Source organism: Pseudopodoces humilis, chromosome 8 (genome assembly GCF_049639895.1).
Source record: "Pseudopodoces humilis isolate 2021_Gansu_Grassland_sample_001 chromosome 8, ASM4963989v1, whole genome shotgun sequence".
Taxonomy (NCBI): Eukaryota; Metazoa; Chordata; class Aves; order Passeriformes; family Paridae; genus Pseudopodoces; species Pseudopodoces humilis.
The window spans coordinates 199,671-220,114 of NC_142207.1; the positions used below are offsets into that span (position 1 = coordinate 199,671).

Here is a 20,444-nt window from a genome sequence, read left to right on the forward strand (position 1 = left end):
TTTCAGACATCATATCATGAACTTTTAAAAAGAGGACTAAGCTGGCATTTATGGCAACCACTGAGAAATTCAATGTAGCTCAAACCCTGACTGCAGTTCCAAGGCCTTCTCCCTACAGGAAAGGCCAGCATGAGAAAGGTTTTTGAATCCAAGGTTCTCTCTCTGCACAGTAGCAGTATAAAAAATCTGAAATCGGCTCTGATCTTGGTCTAGGAAATAAAATATTTTAACACACGTTATTTTTCAGGTATATTATACCTAAGACTGCTGTGAGGCCAATGTGCTTTTTAAGTTATTTCAAGCGATACAAAGGGTTTGAAAGTGAAGTTTCTGAGCACATCCCACTGAAGCAGATGCTTCATCTATTAGGAAATTTGACACTAACTATTTTCAAAACTGGAGATGGGAGGAATCAGGAACCACCTCCCAAAAGATGCCCAAAGCTGTGCCAGACCTGCCAGTGGCCCTGCCGTACGGCACAGAGGAGCGGGGGAATGCCTCTCCTGCTGGCTCTGCTCACGGCCGCTCCGTGCCCGAGGAGTAGCTTGCACACTTCCAGCTTCCCTCTTCCTGCAGCAGCTGTCAGGGCTAGAGAAAGCATTTGCATCAACATCAGCTCTTGGTTTATTTGGCCTTTGGACACATACACCAATATGTGAGTGTTACTGAATCCCCATTCTTTCAGCTTTTCACTGTGACACTTATTGAAAGCTGAAAAGAACAACAAAAATTACTTTCCCCATCATGATTTTCCCCCCTCTTCTATTTTGGTCATATTGTTTTAAACAGAACTTTAAATTTCAATTTTTGTTGTTTGTGTTGAAGCCTAACCAGTCATCCCAACAGCATTTAGAAAATGAATTTGTGTGTGACGTGTGCAAGAATCAGCAAAGGACTTGCCCCTCCAATTTCTAAAGGCTAATAACTTGCATTTTCTACTAAGAAGTGGGTGAATTTCGTGTTACTAGCATTTAGCAACTTGTGAATTTCGTGTTACTAGCATTTAGCATTTTCAAACATGATCAAGTAGAATTTTTTTCAAATTCCAATGAATGCTGAAAATAAAGGAAATTACAAACACTGCAGGAAGAAGTAAATTTTTCTTTTTTAGCACTATCTTACCCATTCCCTCTGCAGTCGATGAAACTGCACTGTGTCACAGTTATAACAACTGTTTAGAGCTGAACAACTGGAAAGTAACTGTTACAGATATCAATATTACAAGCAAAAGAGTTGAGCCTTGTTCAAAAGTCCCCCTTCTAGGGAGTTCACTTCCTCAGTGAGTGAAGATTCCCAATGCAGTATGCAAGGATTTCAATAAAGAACACTGACAGGAAAATACTGAAGAGCAAAATTCATTTAGAAACAGGTGTATGGCTTTTAGAATTCACTGCTTTTGCAACAAGGGTTTCGTTCACGTGTAGGAATGAAGTGCATTTGCTTCTCTAGGATGTGAGAAGCCACTGACCATGATCCCAGTGCTGCTCCCCCAGCCTCGGCTGTTTCCATGGAATGGAGATACCACTCACAAGGCACACCAGGGAACTGCAGTGCAGCCATTACAGTCTGCCTTAAAAATTACATTTGGCCATTACCAGATGTCCAAAGGCTGGTCATTTCTTCCACTGCCTAATTAGAACAAATGAGGCTATGGCCCAGCATTTCCTGAAAACTAATGATATTTAAACAAACGTTCTCAGACAGAGAATCCCATAAAATTCCACACTAAAAACTTAAGCACTCTATTTCCACAATTTTCTATTTAGTTAGAAAGTCAGTAATTTACAGTAATTTTAATATAAAATAGTTCTTCAATACTTGAGATTAATAGATTCAGTAAGTTAAAACTATACTTATAAATTGCATTTTATTATTAAAACTGGTATTTTCCATTATTTTTCTTGTAGAAAATTAAGTTTAAAAAGTAAGAGTAAAAACTCTTTATTCTTAAATTAGCAACTCTAATTAGGAAACATATGAGAAGGGAAATACCTGTTTCTCCCCACAAGGCATCAGTGTCATTGATGTCCATGTCATGGTCTTTTTCAACTGTCAAGATATAATGAACCACCTGCCAAAAACAGTGAGCAGAGATGTGCTGAGCCACAAGCGCATCAGTTGTCACTTGTATGATACAGCAAGGGAGAAAAGATCTGAAACAAGTGAGAGTGCTTCTCTCTCAATGTATATAATCAATAGAAAAGAAAATCAGTATTGCTCAAAACAAATTCAGTAGGATTTTAGAACTACTTGAAGGCAAGTGAATGTTATTGAGAACAGTTTTAAAAAAGCCCAGCGCTCTTCTGTGAATTTGTTGTTTGGCATAAATATGATTTAATGAGCTTCCATGTGGCTCATATATAGAACAGAATAATTAAAATAAACAATGGCAAAAATAAAACATCCCAGTTCAGTGAGGAAATTCAGATATGATTTAGAATATCATCTAAAACAAGTGAGCAAAAATGAGAATGTTTGCATACATTTTGTAAAATGGTGATACCTAGATTCTTCCTTCCACATTGGTTATATCTTACCTGTTTTTCTAAATTTCTTCCCAGAATGGTCTAAGCATGTGTTGATAAATGGCAATTTTTAAAGCCGAAGTAAGCTTTTAATTAAGTTTTGCTGTGTTTCTAGTATATTAAGGAAATCTGTGTTTTGAAACCACATGCTAGAAGATTATTAAAACTTTTTCTAATGACTAATTTAAAATAGATTCTCTAATTTTAAACAGATTTTCTAATGGGGCACATGGTCACTGAGTCAGCAGTCAACAGGTGAGGGAGGAGAACCACACTAACAAAGTTTGGGATGCTACAGGAAAAAACAAAGGCAGGAAAGGAGAAAGGATCTGGGTGTTTTCAGGCTGTCTGAAAACTGTTGTACACCATGTATGGAAAATCCTAGAATTCAAAATGCTAGGACATAATTTATTAAAACTCATGAAACATACAGATCTTCTTTCTAGCTAAGAATACAGCTTCTTAATGTCTTAAAAATAGAGGAAGATGGACATTTTTCAGATATGTATTTATGATTAATGTGATCTCTTTTGATATTCAGGAGTTGACTGCTTTCATTTAATCAGTGGACAGCAAACAAGAGCTTTCACGAGAATGAAGGAACTATCCATTCATCCAAGTTAACCATAGCTCAGAATCCTCAAGTTTATATTCTAAGACACTGATGGGCTTATATACCACATAATATAATAACCATATAATAATTATAATTAACTGCACATAGACATTTCTGTATTTGGCTCATCTAATCAACTTCAAAGATCAGACTCTTTATAGCAGTTTAAAAATAGATTTAAAAGAAGTAAGTATTCAAACAGCTTTATTGAAGATGAGATTTTGTTTCCACATTGGTACATCACTTACTCCATAACTAAGACCCCTAGCCTAGCTGATCTTTATTCAAGTATCTTTGCTTACCCATTACTTTTCTATCAAAGTTATAGTTTATTTTCCCAATGAACAGAAGACGTACTTGTATTTCCTGAATATCTAAAGCATTTTAAGTAATTCATATGTATTTCAGTGCTCCTTCCCCAATTTCTATCTAAAGTGATACTGAGCTGAAGTCTGTAAGTTGACATGTACATCAAGCTAAAAACTGAAGCCTGTGCAATTGCATGCCATGAAAAATTGGAAGAAAAAATTCAACCTGACGTAGAAACATACTTGGGTGGATCAGTGATACAGAAAATCATCACCACCACTTGAGGTTTAGGACTACTTTCAAGAATAGAGGGGAGAAGGTAGACAGAAAATTAAACAAATCCTAAAGCAAACTGTATTATCAGATACTCAGCTAGAGCATTTAAACCAGCTTCTAATACATGCTATGATAAATATCCGAAGTGTCAACAATTCTTTCCTAGCCTCTTTTAAAAATAGCTGCAAGCACAGTTGTACAATTCTGATGATTTCAAACAGATTTGGAAGTACCTGAATTCCCAACCCACCTGGCAGTGCCCCATGCTGGCAGCTGCTGTGAGAGCTTGTTGCAGTGCCTGGCGCTTCCTCAGTGAATCCTGTTCTCGGGAGGGAGTCACCCAAACCAGGCCGAGCAAGAACTCGAGGATTCCGCAATGCCCTCTCAGTGCACTATGGACCAAAGCACACTGGCCCTTCTTGTCTGCAAGGTCAGCCTGAAGGGGGATGAAGGGAACGTCTGAGGTTAAAAGATGTGTGAAAGGCTGTGGAGAGGAGACGCTTCAAGTCACTGTGAGAGAGCAGCTCTCACTCCTGACTTCCAGGGCAATGAGGCACTTCTGGGGAATTACAAGCCCAATAGCCTTATCTGAGCAGCTGGGCAGGTGATGGAAAAACTAATCCCAGAGAGCACTGCCCAGCACAGGAAGGACGAGGTGAGCGGGACCAGTCAGCATGGGCTTGCCAAGGGGAGATCGTGTTTAGCCTGCTGGACAGCCAGCGGCTCTGAGGGGATCAGAGGGTGGGTGAGGAGAGCTGGGGATGCCCTTGACCTCAACTTTAGAGGGCTCCAGCACTATCTCAGTAACTATCACTGGACAAGCTGATGACAACAGGTCATGAAAGTGCACAGTGAGGGGCACCCAAAACCGGCTGAATGGCTCTGCCAAAGGGTTGGGACCAGTGGTGCATGCAAAATGCTTCACAGAAGTCTGGACTCACCCCTCAACCCTATGTCTGATAATTATACACTTAAGTAATCAGGAACAGCTTTTTTAGGCCTTTCTTTGTCTGACTCTTCTGGCTGCAGGTTTGGCAATCTTTGTGCACCAGCTTACCTTTGCACCTTTTCTGCACAGCAGTGACACGATGTTCATGTGACCTGCAGCAGCTGCGTAACTAAGGGCTGTCATCCCGTTCTCTGAAGTTCCATCAACAGCAGCTCCAAACTCCAGTAAAAGAGTGACCACTTCTTCGTGTCCAAGGTGTGACTGAACACACAGCACTGGAGCATTATTCAGTACTTCAGTCCTGTAATTCACATTTGCTCCTGCCAAAATTAGCAGCCGACTCACCTAAAATTTAATTTAAACACAACAATGTTTTCATCATATTTGTCTGAATTTGACATCTTGATCAGGTACTCATTTGTTACTCCCTAATTTTGATGCAAATTTTATTGGCAGACACCAACTTTAACACATATACAGCAATATACCAGTTTAAAATCTTCTCCTAGTAAATACATTATTGTATTACTGAGCACTGCACTCCTAAGAGAAGACTTTTCTCTCCTCTGAAACTCACTACTCTCATCCCAACTTCATGTGTGGCTTGCTGCTACTCTGCAACTACCTCCGTTAAGAGATAATCAGGTTGCATAAAATCTCAAAGAAATGGCTAGAGCATGCATGTGTGTGTTTATGTACACACAGATTTCCAGTCAAAAGCCCTAGCAGTTGGCTCGAATTCCAACTGATTGATTGGACTTCACTATCCATCATCTAGGGATTCAAATAGTAGTGCAAAGTTGTGGTATTTTAAATCCTTTCTTCTCACAGTATTTCCCCCTTTCACAATTGACACTTTTGCACAGAAGCAAAGAGTGCTGAGCTCTGTCCAGCAAGGCCACATGGGACATCTAACCCCCAAAAGTGCACCCACACACTCACCTGTACTACGGAGCACAGCTACGGAAGAAAAAAGGAAAAAAAAAAAGGAAAAGCCCTTCTTTCCATCAATACTATCAAGGAAAACTTGTTCTGAACTTTAGCAACAGCTTACCAAAGTACACGAAGGCTTGTCACAAAAGAATTCAGATCCAGGTGCTTTTCTGCTGACAAGTTACACTGGCTTCAGCATTCCCCTGCCCAGTGCCAGCAGCAGTGGCAGACAAAGCGCTGCCTGTACAGCTCTGCTGATGTTCTTACCTTCACATTGGGTGTGTAGATGTTTCTTAGAGAAGCCAGGGCTGTTGACAGTCCATCAGTACTATAACCAATCCACAAGGCTTGGAGATGACTGGAAGAAATTCCGGTCCTTTTACTGAGACCCTAACAGAAATGATATAACAGGAAATCTCTCTATAGAATTAGAAATCCTATTTTAATCTACAACTCAGTACAAAAAGCAATAAAATCTGGATTGACAGCACTACAAAATATTTTTCATAAGCTCCGAATAAATTATTCAAGCAAGTCAGAGGAGAATCTCTATGATGCATTCATACAGATAGATCATAAAGCCTACAAAGCTGCAAGCTTTACCTTGAAAATATGAGCTTTAAGTATATGATGGCCAAGTTCCATAGTTTGTTGGCGGTTCAACTTTCCCTCCTGTCGAGAAAACATGAAAGCCAGTAGAGCATGTCCATTCCTAATAAAAAGGATTAGGAGAGAAACACTTTTATAACTGCATTTCAGTAAATATTCTAACACATCTTTATGCCTGTTATAACAGTTCAATTTTGTCAGACTACTGAAACATACCATCACACCTACACATAATTATTTCCATAATGAAACAATGAAAAATGAAAAACAGCAAATTTTGAAGATAAAACACTCCTGGTATTATTTCTGTTCTGTCCCCTCACAGGGGGCCTGTGTCAGCGCCCCAGGTTTACATACTGCTCCCTTCTGCATTCTCAGAGCCAGGAACTGCAGGTATCTCACAGAAGCCAATCCTTTCAGAAGCACATCTGAATACTTGCGAAATTTGAGAGAAAATGTGTATTTAGTAATTCTACACCTACATTAGCAGTGGTAAATGTTCTAGAAAACAGTGAGAGTGGCACAACTCTGAGAAAACAAGGTTATCATATACTGTTTGTTAATCAGACTATACACTGGAACTGGGCAATTAGCCATATGCTAGCTGGACTCTTCAGCTGAGGAGGAAGTTGTGGGAAGAGACCTCACACCCCATCTTCAGACATTTCTAAACAGAACTTTCCACAATCAGAAGCTTTACCTGGGCCCAGGCAACCCCCACTGCTGCTGGGGCAAGCACTGGGAGTTCCTGGCGTGGTGGGACCAGGGCTCCACAAGGCTGCAACCCCCCAGTTCCACCTACAGAACTGGTTCTGTTACAGCCACCTGAAAGCTCAGTCGAGTCTTGGGCTGGTAGTAATTTTAAATGTCAGCATTATTTATTCTTTTGTAAAACCCAAAAGCTGTAAACCCCAAGGAATATGGAAAAAACCGTAACGGGCAGCCGACGGTGAGAACAGCCACCGCCTCCAACTCAACCTACTCTGTCTCTCCAAGTAACAGAAAGTGAGCAGGAACAAACTGAACCAACGCCAGCCCAGGATATAATTACAGCACAAAATGTCTCAATATTTTCATGTTTAAAAAAGCCCAAATGACCTGTTCTTTCTATTCCTGCACTCTATACTACATAGACAAGGTGCTGCTGCATGGGACTCTCAAAAATTTTGCTGTGTTAGTAACAATACTAACCAATACAGTACTCTCATTTCTCCATGAAAGCAGCAAAGTCAGATGCAAACTTCTGTAGAGTCAATTATGCATTGTAAACTTTGAATCGTAAGTCGTATTACCTCTAAATATATAGACGTTTTTATTTTGGAAAAAAATTAGGTGTTCTTGTATTTTAACATCACTCTTTCCTCTCTGTTGCAATCAAATATACAAAACCTAATTTCAGTTATTTGAACATGAATTACTGCAGTTTTAATATACCTTGGCTCACATAAGAAGTCAGTATTTTCACCTTCTGCTCTCCAGACAAGCCATTCCCTGAAGGAAGGATGGCAGAACATGCGTGTTTTGTCACGTCTTCTGATCAGAAAACACGAAAGGGCTTCCATCCTCTGGCTGAAGTCTTCCCACTGTTGTTCACTGTTTATTTGTCCTGCATTAATAGCCTGGAAAATCTGGTCATCTGTCATGGGATGCAGGGATGCCAATGCCACATTCAATATGGGCTGAGCTCGCTCAAAAGCAGAGTTTGTCATGAACTTCATATTGCACTGCAGTAAGTACAGCTCTGACAGAGACACAGGAACAACCTTGTAGCTTGCACTTTTGATTACTAAATGACCTTTCTGGAAAAGATCCAGAGTGAGTTTCAAATACAGATAAGATCCCAGGCTTCTCATCATCAGGTGGTTACTCACTTTCCCAATTGTAGCTGCATCAGCTTTTCCATTTAAAGACATGTTGTTTATAATTTCCTGACTGTTATTAATTCTGTACTGAATATAAGCATTCAAATCATCATGAATTCCTTTGTTGTCTGGAAAACTGTCCAGGGATATTGCGATAAACGGTAGTGAACTTACCACTTCCTGTGAGGGAGAAAGGAGGAAAAAAAGGAAGAAAACCCAAAGACATTACAGTATTCCAGCACTGAGAAGTCAATGATCCATCTCTGCTACATTTCCCTTCTGTAGTGATACCAGATTAGAAAGGAATTCAGCACCCCTGAGATGGTTTTGCAAATATTGCCTCCTCATAAGAGGCAGAACAGTATTTCTACATTTTATCATTTTTCATAGGAAAGTCTCAAATATTTCACTGATCAAACTCAACAACTGAAGGGAATGAGAAATCACCACTTCAAAGTTAAGGAAATGGCAAACAGCCACCAGAATTGGACCCTAAGGGCAGGGAAAGGGGGAGGCAAAAGGAATGATCTATTAGGCAGGAACATTTTATTAAGTATCACAAATGACAAGAGAGAAAAGACTCCCCTTATTTCACCTTCCAGTGTCAACATACCAGAAAAATGCTGTGCACAGATCCCCAGCCCCATGTGCCTGAAGGTGCAAGTACCAAGTACAGCACAGACACTTCACCTGAACACACTTTCGTGTTTCTATTACACAGAATACTTTTATGTTTATGTAAATAAAGGTCCAAAACATCTTTATTTTAAAGAAACACTTCTGTAACTTCTAACTTAAACTTCATGCATAAAGTAACTTCTACAGTTTTACTTTAAAATTTCTAAAATTAAAGTTTGAGAACCAGGAACTTCTTACATAGAGCCATGTATTAAAAAGGTTTAACAAACATCTCCAGACTTCCACAACACAAAAAGGAACTCTATTCCACTTTATGTAGTTAAATGAATTTCAAACAGCAGCACTTTTGGACTAGTGAGATGTTTTAAGCAAAGACACGCTTCTCCAGTCTCCAGAGAAGGGATTGTCCCTACGACAAAAATCCCTTCTTAAAGCCAAAAATTTAGCTGAGAAATAAACTCTTCAGGCAGTTAAACACTCTCAGTGCTAGTGGTAAGAAGGAAGAGAAGAAATAATTTCTCAGAGGCTGTACTGAAGCACACCTGCACCCTAACACCGCACCCCTGAGGTACAAGGGAACAGACTCAAATTTCATCATTTTTTGTATTATCAGCACTACTGACAGCTGCAATACTGATTCACAATGGAAAAGGCTTCCAATATTGTAACTGTGCACTGCAAATAAACATAGAACAAAGGAAGGAAAAAAATCCAAGAGACTCTGAGTTCCTCTAAACCCAGTATTTTTCATAATAATGCAGCTGCACCAATATAAATGATCATTTGGTCTTTGAGTGTAAGAAAAGCATTACAAGGTGTTTTTACCTGGAAATTAGTTCTTACTGTCACAATAAGCTTCAGCCAGGGAGGAAACTTATAAATTATACTTGTGATAAATGAAGAAATTGTGTCACCATAATCAGGTTTATGAAATTCAGCATCATTTAAACCATCTACCAAAATTATGTAGTCTTCCTCAGGGATCTTCTGCTCTGAAATTTGAAAACAAAAATGGAAAGGATAAAAACACATTCTCCCTTAAAGTGATACATTTTTATTCTCAAATTCTGTATGTCAAGAAACAAAAATCTTTGTGCATACCAGTATATCTTATGGCATTTAAGCATTATTTAGGAGATTAAAAACAGTTTTAACAGGAATGACATACTGTGTTCATATGCAGGCAAAGCCCCCATTCTGCCATGGATCAGGTATCTGCTCAAGCTGGCATATGCTGAGAAGCAGCTGTTTTCAAGAGGAGTTTGCTAGGGTTTTATTAAATACAAAAATCATGTTGCTGCATGTTTTCTTTTACACATCATACTCAAACAAAGGGCTGTAGCTGTGTCAGGGGAGCGTTATGGTGGAGATCAGGGCAAGGTTCTTCCCCCAGAGGCTGCTGGCACTGCCCAGGCTCCCCAGGGAATGGGCACGGCCCCGAGGCTGCCAGAGCTCCCCAGAGCTCCAGGAGCGTTTGGACAGCGCTGCCAGGGATGCCCACGGTGGGGTTGTTGGGGGGTCTGGGCAGGGCCAGGGGCTGCACTGATGATCCTGATGGGTCCTTTTCAGCTCAGGAGATTCTGTGACTGTTGGAAAACCGTTACATCTGTTTTAAAACCAAGCAAAACCCACATCCACTTTGCAGATGTTTAGGCCCAGAAAATTAGAAAGGATGTGACAAAACTCAAATGCATCTAAAAAAAAAAAAAATCCTTTAATGTGAATGTGCCAGCCTTAACTTCAAGCTAATAGCTGTCTTCCCATCTTCTGGCAAAAATGTAAATATAAAATTTCTATGACCTTTAATAAGTTTCACAGAATTTAAAAACTAATCAACTGTTCAAAACCGATCTATTATTGTTACAAACAACTAACACAATTAAGGGATCCCTTTCTCCAGGAATGTTCTGTTTTATTTATTTTTAATATTTTTCTCCACTCTTCATGCAGTTTAGATCCATTTCCAAGTCACTTTCTGTTTAACATACCTCTCCTGAGGTTTGAAAGTGGTTCCAACACTCCCCTTTTAAAAGCTGCTGCTGGATCCTGGACACAAGACCTGAGGCTCAGCATGCTCTGCAGGTGAGGCTCTCTGATCAGGAGATCTCTGTATGCTGTTAACTGATGTGAGCGGCAAAGCAAAGCTGCCACGCTGTGCACAAACTCAGGGACCAGACACGTGTATGTGTTATCAGCCTGGCAGTAATGATAAGCAACGACCTGCAGAATTACAAAGTAAAAAGCATTAATTACCCTTTCAAAATTTTAGTTGGTTACTAGTTAGTGCAGTTACAATAAAGTGTTATTAAATTTCTCTCTCAACCTGCAAAATCCTTTTCAGTGTTAGATCCCATGCTGTAACAGTCTTTGACAGCCTGGGTCAAACACAGAGAGGAAGGCAATGAAATACGGTTTTGACCTTGCAGGGCATGCAGAGAGGAGAAGAAATCGAAGTGTCAGATTCTGGCAGGAAAATGTAACTATTTCAGTTCCTGGCATTTGGATACAGCGGGTAAGGAGCTGATTAACTGAGCACCAGAAAAGTAACCTGAGAGTCCGACTAGGTAACCTAGTTAGGAGCTGTAATTTAACACCACCATGTTCCACACTGTAACGACCTAAGGACTAATCTGACCTTCAGGCAGAAGTAAATGACAGACAACATTAAAGACATGCTTACAGAAGCAAGTGGAGAAATACGAAAACTGGCTTTATTCCGAGTATTCCAAAGCTGTGTATTACTTAAAAATAAACTAGGATGTAACCATGTTTCTTTGGGGGAAAAACCCCCAAAATGAACCACAAGGAAAACGTGTTGTTCACAGTGAAGAAAGAGCCTGCACTTCAGTGGTTTTCGTAACACTGCTTCAAATGAATATGTATCCCTTTAAAGATTGCAAATGTTAAAGAGCTCATGTTTTCCCTACAATTATTCATATAAAATATGCAATTCAGACGATCATTAATTTTACTACCTAGGCCAAAAAATCAAACACCTAACATTAATCTAATACAAAAACTACTTCAGACCGTCAGAGTATGGAAAATAAAACTACACTCAGACTCAACCTGTATCACAGCCAATCATAACCAAACATTTTATCCTTCCCACCTCCCCCCGCCCCGAATTTTGCTTTTGAAAGGTACACTGAGCAGCTGTCTGTAGAAAATATGCAGCCCCTTTGGCAAGGAAAGGATCCCAACCTCCCACACCCACACAAAACTGATGAGAAATTGTTAAGGTAAACTCTTTGTAAGATCATGCAGGATTCAGGTACAAGCAGCAGGCAGCTGATTTCACCAACCATCATGCAGATGTGCCCAGGTGCTGCCCCTCTCCCAGCACCACATGCAGCCTCCTGGGGGGCTCTGCAAAGCAAACTGACCCCTAGGTTAGAGATTGTGTCCTTCTCTTAGGAAGTGAAACTCACCTTGGAAGCGAGGCGTCTCACAGAATCCCCTGTTTGAGTTCTGTATTCAGGAGTACCAGGACAAGTCAGGGTCTTCATTGTATTGGTGTCACCTGACGAAGGGGCACATGGGGGTAACTGGCTCAAGGGAATCTCCTGACAGGAGTCACCACCTGCTTTTAAAAGGTAACAAATACAAGAGAGACCAAATTTGCTAATAGCAGATTGCCTTCTAAGAAAACACCACAGATTACCTTACTGCTAGAGTAAAAACTGAAACTGAGCAATACCATTATAAAATAAGGCTGCAACTAATCTGATAAATACAGGCACACATTTGCAACTTTAAGACTTTAAAACAACTCAACTGACTTTTAGATCAAAACTACAGAATTACTGAAAGCAAAACCATGCTGATGTGAAAAGTTTCCTTCAGAAAATTACACATACAATGTCTCATTTAAACTAGTAGTTACTATATGACCGAACTCTTGGGAAATTTATCATTGTCATTATTAGTACTAATACCATTTGAAGCGTCAGCCATCAGCTGGGCAAATAGCAGGTAATGACAGTCACACCATCCTTCCAGTTATTGTAGGCACTGGACTGGTCTGGTGACAGGATGCTATGGATCCCAGTACCAGACAAGGGGCTGCTCCATAGCTTTAGTCTCACCTCTACAAAAATTCTATGGAAAGCATACATAGCGGGTACACAGAAGGAAAGAAACACTCACTGCTCCCTTTCCAAACTCGTGAGAGACGAAGCTGCTGCAGACACATCCTCAGAGTCTGGGGTACACACTGCCTGGCATAAGGAAGAGATCCTGCACACTGCCTCCGTGTTACCACTTCTTTGATAGACTGAGCCTACTTTATGTCACATTGAAGGTATTTGTCACAACACAAAATTTTAACTCCTGCCTTTGCTAGAAAAAAGTGTTTTCTAAAGACTTGATGATGCCTGACTACCTTAAGCCAAAAAAGCAAACATGTGACTCCTGATGTCAGCACATTAACCCAGACCATTACCCAGAAAAGGAACATACTTTTAGGAGATGAACTTGGGCTGTTGGAGGCTATTTGTCTCATGCGACTTCCATGGCAGCTGAGTGCCACCAGCCGTGAAATGACTGCAGTCTTCCCAAATCCCACATTTCCAGTAATGACTGCTCCCCTGTTCTCTGCTGGGTCAGGATTCTGCAGTTTTTCTTCAATGGTGTGAAACAGCCATTCTCTTCCAACAAACACTGAATCTGTGGTTATGCTTGGCACCTCAAACAACAGTGGCTTCAGTAAAATGTCCTGAGGCTTATAGGGGATGAAACGAGCTGAAAAGACATGTCAGGGAGAAAAGTTTATTAGAAGAAACTTGACATGCAGTCAAACAGCATGGTTTCAAAAGGTAACATAATTTAGAAGCTTTGCTACTATCAGTCATAATCAGACATTCTAGTGCTTTCATCATGAAAACATAATCTGATTGCCTCAGTTCAGGTCATCTCCATAATTTTTGTATTAATTAAATTTTAGAGGAAAGAAGCTACAGGTATAATCTAATTTTTTACAACTGAATTCAAGTTAGTAAGTTGTAGAATACAAAAGATTTTATTAAAAATGCATTAATAATTCTATAAATGGGGAAGCATCGTTTTTCAGTTTAGAATTAAGTATGTGCTGAGCATCAGTGTTAGGTCTTCAAATCTGTAAAGACATTTACAGAGAAACAGAAAAAGGTACAGAGAATAACATCATCTTTCTGTTTAAAAAAACCCCCTTAAATTAATACAAAAAAAATTACAACCTTGTTTTTCTGTACTTTTCAAGTCACAGGAACAGTAGTTACACCTTTGATTACTTTGACATATACATCTGGGAAACCTGATAACTTAGGGAAGAATTTGGGTTTGATTGCATAAAATACATGAAAATTTACAGGAGTAATAATATTCATCAACAATATGCTCTAAAGATTCATTAGCCAAATGTAATGTTACACAACTTCTGTTTCAGCATTAATCTATGACTGTGAAAAGCCATAAATGGAAGAGAGCAGCATAATATCTACATACAGTCCTCAAGATCAGTTTTACTAGCAGTTCACTTAAATTTTTCTTCCTTTAATTGTTATTGGTTGTAACAGATGCACACACATTCCATCTCTAAACCACAGCATTGTGCAGGAAAAAATGTAAGCAAGCATCTTGTTGGCAGATATGCAGAGTGGCTTGTCAGGAGCACTCCACAGTAACACTGTGTGGCAGGGCTGTTGGCAAAGCTCACAGCCCACCCACGCTCCAAAGGGCTGAAGGGATGTGTGACAGTGCCAGACAGATGCAGGTGTAAACATCTCTGCCTTTACCTTCCTGCTGCACTCTTCCGCCAGCGGTGTTGTGCCAAGGTAAGCGAATTGAAGTTCGTAAAGGAGTATTTCTTTGTCCGTCCAAATAACTCAAATCTTCCAATTTGGTTGAACTTGTTGCTAGAGTATTAAAGAACCGAAGCTTATTTTTCTCTCAACACAAGTTACAAAGAATGATATTATTTATTACGGTCCTTCATTTTTCATTACTTACAGAAAAGTTTTTCTAGACAATTGCAACAAAGTCATTCATGTTGTAACATGTAACAAATGCATTTCAATCAAGTTCACTAAAGATTTAGTTGAGTTTTTCCCTGTTTAAAAGGTCTTCAGTTCTCCCATAGAGACAGTTTCCTTTTGTACTGTGGGAACCATCACATCAGCGAGGTCAGAAGTGCTAGAACAGGTTCGGGTATTACCTGCCAATACACTACCTATCATCAGGCAGAGTCCTGGAATAACTGAAGGACTTCTGAAGTGTCTCAAAAGTCCTGACCTAATCAATACCTACCAAAAGGCATAGTAAAAGCCTTCTGGATGACAGTTTTAAACTTAGGTAATGCTCATCTATTCAGTCCAGATCATAGGCTTTTTTCTTTCTATCCTATAGAGATGCTTTCATACTAACAACAGAAAGACTCAAAAGAAATGTCCTATCATTTAGAACACCCTTGGGTTTTGACCTCAGGACTTTACCTGCAACAGAGTTTGGACGAGGCATTATTAAAGAAGCAGAACTCTGAGTGTAGGGAAGAGGACCCTCTCCTGTTGGTACTTCTTTAGGCAAATTCTCAGAAGATCCAATGGCTTCCTCTTCTGCAACTGGTGAACAATTATCTGTTCTTCTATCACAGCTGATACCTTGGTGTTTTCCAGCTCTGAGACTCCCATCCTTACTCCATTCTAAGCTGGATCCACTACGATCATCATTTTCTGATGAACTTGTTATAGTGGCTAAAAAAGAGGGAAAAAAAACAAGTGAGAAGAAGATGGCATACACATTAGAATTTTCTTTCTCAAATGGCATTGTGAAACATAAATGACAAAAGTTCAAAGCTGTTCACAGGTCTGTCTCACCTAAAATACATAATCACATCAGGATGACAATCAGCCTGTACTCATATACTTGGAAAACTAATCTTGACAGAAACCTTCCAGCAAGTAAGCTATTTACTGTTCCTTTCTTAAGCACCTACTACATTTCACTGTCAGAAAGAGCTAACAGGAGTAGATGCATGATGAATCAGAACCAGCAGAGAATGGTAATAAAATTTCAGATCATATTAAACATACTGATTAATGTTTTTAAAGAGTGCTACAGTATAAATCAGAGGCTAATAAAGGCTTGGGAGGAAAGAGGGCTTTTTCTGCTAGGAAAATTTCATATGCTAGGCAATAAGCAACACAGACCTAGAGAGACCTTCAGCTAAAAGGCAGATAAGGCCACCGAGGTGGTTTTGGATGCTGTGGCACAGCACGGCAGTTTCTGCTGCCGCAGTGACTCCCTTGGTGAGAACAACACCAACTGCTTCACCCAGCAGGATCCAAATGTTCCAGACTGATCGCTGAGGGTTGTCAGCGTGTCTGTACTTGTCTGAGATTGTGTTTAATCAAGGCCTCCTGTAGTAATGCGAAGACTTTATATTCCTGAAGACCTACTTGAGTAAAGGTTGATAAAACTGTAATAACCTCCTTCACCTATTAGATATATACTTTTTTGTATGACTAATACTAGTGACTAAAACTATTCTGTTTAACTTAAAGGTTTTTCAGTTACTTACATTAAACTCTCACAAAATAACTGAACAACAAATATTTATTAAATGTTAAGCCAACACTCAATGCACTTTGACAACTTTAATGCAGCAGAGGAAAATACAAAATAGGATGAAAGAGCATCAAGATAAAAAAAAAAAATAACAAAATCAATACCAGCTCAAACTATAATATCAGTGTGAACTCTGGGCCCTTCACAGGCTACCAATTTTAAAGTTAAAGCCATATTTGTGGCTATTCTACAGTCACCTGGCTCATTCCTTAAAGAAAACACTCTGGCATACTGGACTGCTAACAAAATGCAACCACGGGGGTGGCTCCTGCAATGCTGAGCCTGGTCCAGTCAAGGAAGGACCAACTTTTTTTCCACACCAGCTGTACTGCAGCTTCAGACATGCAGGATGGTGAGGTACTTGTACAACTCTGCATTCTTCCAGCTTAGGCTCATGCTCCTAAGAAACAGAAGATTGGATGCCTCAATTCAACAGTTTGCATTCTAAGAAATACCAATAATACGACACAATTTAGAGGCAGTAGAAGAAAAAACCCAACTTTCCAGGCACTCCATTAATCTCTGCATACACTTTGATTGTACTTCCATATGACAAATTTATTTTATTTTTATTGTTGTGTCAAAAAATCTGGCTCCTCCTGAAGTATGAAATCTTTAGGACTTCAATTCCTCTTGGAGTGAAATGCAGCTCCAGGAAATCTGGCTGCTCAAGATTTCCATCCTGACACAGTAGCAAGGATCCAGCAAAGCTTTTATTTTGGCCTGCAGCCCAGTCTTTTCTCCTGCTTAGCTGCTTGCTGAAGTTTAAAACCTGCCTTTACTACTATTACATCAAACTCAACAGAAGCAAATAATTCAGCTTCTCTTAAAACACTGGAAAGTTAAAGGAAATCTGAACTGTAAGTAAAAAAGAGGCAAAGGGAGAAAAGCCCTATTTCCCACCAGTCTGCTGGTGCAGCAAACATAGCGAGAGTAGAAATACAAAGGAGGCCCACATAAGTAGCACAAAGAGCAAGATATTTTCATAGCTGAATGAACTCTGTCAAAGACTTTAAAAAACATATACTTGCTAAACATAATTTAAAATGCACATGTGCTAGTAACAATTTTGAATGCACAGACATACTTGTATATAAAAAGCAAAAGCACAGGTCACTTATCAGAAAGGTACCTCTTCTTGGTTTGTTGCTTTTATAGATGTAAGGGGTGCTGCCATGTGTAGCCAAGAGACAGGGGGTGTTCAAACTCTAAAATCTGAGACACGAACAGCAGCTCTGCAGAGGAGCAGCAGATGATTTCCACACCGTCCCACAGCCATGAACCACACGTACTTGACTGAAGGAGCCATCAGGAAGTTCCCCCTGCTCTTGCACACATACACTCATCCCTCCTTTTCAGTAGTTCAATAAGCAAACTTTTATCACTATTCTAAAATATTTTCTTTAAAACACTGATACTTACAAGGTTATACAATAATGATGTTGTCATGACAGTACATTATTTTAAACAAACTTGAGGCCATTCTGACCTTATTTAGAGCATGGATATACTCCTGGGCTATTTCAAGCTTGTCAAGCATGGCTAGTATGTTCATATCAGTATCTACATTTGAGCTCATTTTCCAAAATAAACAGTTCTGATATATGCTTTCCTTTGCATCAAGATGTTCATGCCATCAAAATTAGATCTTATACAAAGTTGATCATGTATCAATCTGACATGGAGTGAGTACACAAAATCATTTTCTTCAACTGAAACACTGAGGTTTTTATACAAGAGTCTTTTGACCTATGACAAACAATGTCTCTTAGGATAACTGGTCAGTAAAAATGATTTGTATCTCAGCTGGTTGGTACAAGTGGCTTGTAACAGTTGGGCTGTGAGGATGGCTGCCTCCAATGGTCACAGACTCCCCACACGAGATGCATATATACCCTGAATTCAGCCATCTTTCAATGGAGGATCACACAATTTCATCTCTTCCACAATGCCCCATTTTAGCTTCATTTTCATGACAATTACACAAAAGTCTGCACTTTTTTCCAACAGTTTAATTTAAGCTATTCTCATAAGAAATCACATCAATTATTGTTTCGTCAGTTGGAAATTAAATCAACTTCAACCCCTGCTGTGCTTTACCATTATGAAAAGCATTGTTAAGACCTCTGGAATGGAAAAGAAAAAAGGCATAAGAAAACAAGAAATGGAGAAAAACAGAGGAAATTAATTATTTCAAAGGAAAAAGTGGAGAAATTAGAACTGCACCAGGAAAACAAAAGAAGATAAATGCACACATAACAACAACAGCTGTTACAGGCAAGACCAGGATTTCAAATTCTTTCAAAATGGGATCCATAGACAGTGTAACATCGAACATGGTGACACAAAGCAGCTGCTCAGACTTGCACAATTAAGGGGAAAGTAATTTCTACCATGTGCAGCGCTAATGCAAGTGCTCACCTATAATGCCACTGTCCTTGCTCTCCAGGGTGGAGCTGGGGGTGCTGATGGTGCCGCAGGGACTGCCCTTGTTGGCCGCTGCTTTGCCAGCACAGCTGTTGAGGGTGGAGCAGGGGCTGTCGGTGCTGGGCGATGTGGTGCTGCTGGTGAGGGTGGAACAGGGACTCACACCTTGGCTGGCGACCGCACACTGCTGGGGGAAGACAAGAAACACTCACTGCACAGCAGCCAGGACCCTGCTGGGCTGAAAACTAGAGACCTCAAGCTGCGGTAGAATAAGAGCAAAGCAAAGAGCCCATTTTTCAAGTAAAAACTTCAAGAAATGAAAGCTTTATCTAGATTGGGAATTTTAATCTTTCATATTACTCTAAGAAAGTGACCTCTGAATTAAAAAGGGAATTTCACAGTTCAGGGAAAAAGCTGCAGTGAAGCAGATTTCTTCTCCATTTAACACCTTACTGGATACCCCTCCCCTCCATCTCTTGTATTTATTCTTTGAGTTGAAAAAACCTAGAACTGCAGCCTTAGTAATTTTTCACTATCAGTGTGAAAACCCAAACTGATGCACTACAATATGGGAGGGCTGGGACTAAAAGTGGATAGAGTAAGGGGGAGGAGCAGAGGCTGGTAATTACTGTGAAGTTTTAGTTAGCAGATGAGTTTCATATGGAGAGTAGCTGCCTGCTTCTCTCCAATCCCTCTACCCCAAATGACAGAGAAGAACTGTCTGATTGAAGTGAACTTCTCAGGAAGAAAGAAACATACTCTTCTCCCCAAGCATGCTCGCATTTCAACAAAATGCTGACCCTCTCAATTCTAGGAAATTATTGAAAAGAGAAGGCAAAAATTTCCTCCTAAATACTAAAAGCAACCAGAATTCTAAAAGTTATTCACATTCATAGTAGATTAGATTTAGCCTCCAGAAATTATGAGAAGTCTATTCAGTTTGTATGTTTCGAAATTGTGAATTGGTCTTGAATTCTTGAAAACAAACACTAGTTAAAATTAAAATCCAATTCTATTACTGTATCTCTATTAAAATGGATGGTATTTGGGTAGATATCAAGTAACTGCAACTAGCAGATAGAGGAAATAACATTAGTCCTCTCTGAAACAGGATGAACATTAAATATATTATATTCCATTATCCTACCATAACTTCGCTTTTCTCTTCCATGTGAGAAGAAGTTGGGATTCCTTCCCCCAGTAAAAACCCCAATCTTGTCATCAATTCTTGTGCTGCAGGAGTACAGCTTGAGTCTTTGTCAGGCTTTGCTTTGGATTGGGAGGAAAAAAGTTGAAGGTTAAGAGTCTTATATTTGAAAACTGTTAAAAGAGGCATAAAAAGTACAACCAAACTGTCCATCAGACTTTTAATTGCTGGTGGGTCTTGAATCCTCTGCATAACTGTGCAAATCTAGGGGAGGGAAAACCCACCTGCCAGTAAAATCAGAAATGTTCGAGTGCAATGAGTTCATCACTGGACTGATGAGTGACGTAACACAATGATTCTCCCAAGAGCAGTATTAAGCTCAATGCTATTAAAGGTTACTGGCAAGCTGAAATTCTATTTCTGTCATATAAAAACATGAAGAGGTTAATAACACAGATGTTTTGGAATCTCACAGTTAACACTAGAACTAGTGCCATACATTATTGTTTTGCTTACTATGCAAAAGATGTGACACCAGTTCTAAATCTCC

General features: G+C 39.7%; 1 protein-coding gene across 9 annotated transcripts in view; it reads right to left on the reverse strand.

Moving 5' to 3' along the window:
- The window catches only part of TANC1 (tetratricopeptide repeat, ankyrin repeat and coiled-coil containing 1), a 64,976-nt gene that overhangs the window by 7,294 nt on the left and 37,238 nt on the right, over positions 1–20,444 (reverse strand). For 6 of the 9 annotated variants that reach the window (XM_088059157.1, XM_088059155.1, XM_088059156.1 and 3 more), the window contains 15 exons: positions 19,895–20,016; positions 18,742–18,934; positions 15,189–15,446; positions 14,493–14,612; positions 13,180–13,461; positions 12,150–12,304; positions 10,707–10,938; positions 9,544–9,710; positions 7,652–8,259; positions 6,212–6,320; positions 5,876–5,998; positions 4,784–5,020; positions 3,977–4,162; positions 1,993–2,071; positions 455–588 (listed from right to left, as the gene is read on the reverse strand). In XM_088059157.1, the coding sequence (XP_087915283.1) occupies positions 455–588; positions 1,993–2,071; positions 3,977–4,162; positions 4,784–5,020; positions 5,876–5,998; positions 6,212–6,320; positions 7,652–8,259; positions 9,544–9,710; positions 10,707–10,938; positions 12,150–12,304; positions 13,180–13,461; positions 14,493–14,612; positions 15,189–15,446; positions 18,742–18,934; positions 19,895–20,016 (3,005 nt within the window). The remainder of the gene's footprint in view (positions 1–454; positions 589–1,992; positions 2,072–3,976; positions 4,163–4,783; positions 5,021–5,875; positions 5,999–6,211; positions 6,321–7,651; positions 8,260–9,543; positions 9,711–10,706; positions 10,939–12,149; positions 12,305–13,179; positions 13,462–14,492; positions 14,613–15,188; positions 15,447–18,741; positions 18,935–19,894; positions 20,017–20,444) is intronic. The other 3 variants (XM_014249426.2, XM_014249424.2, XM_088059152.1) reach the window with 3 other exon arrangements.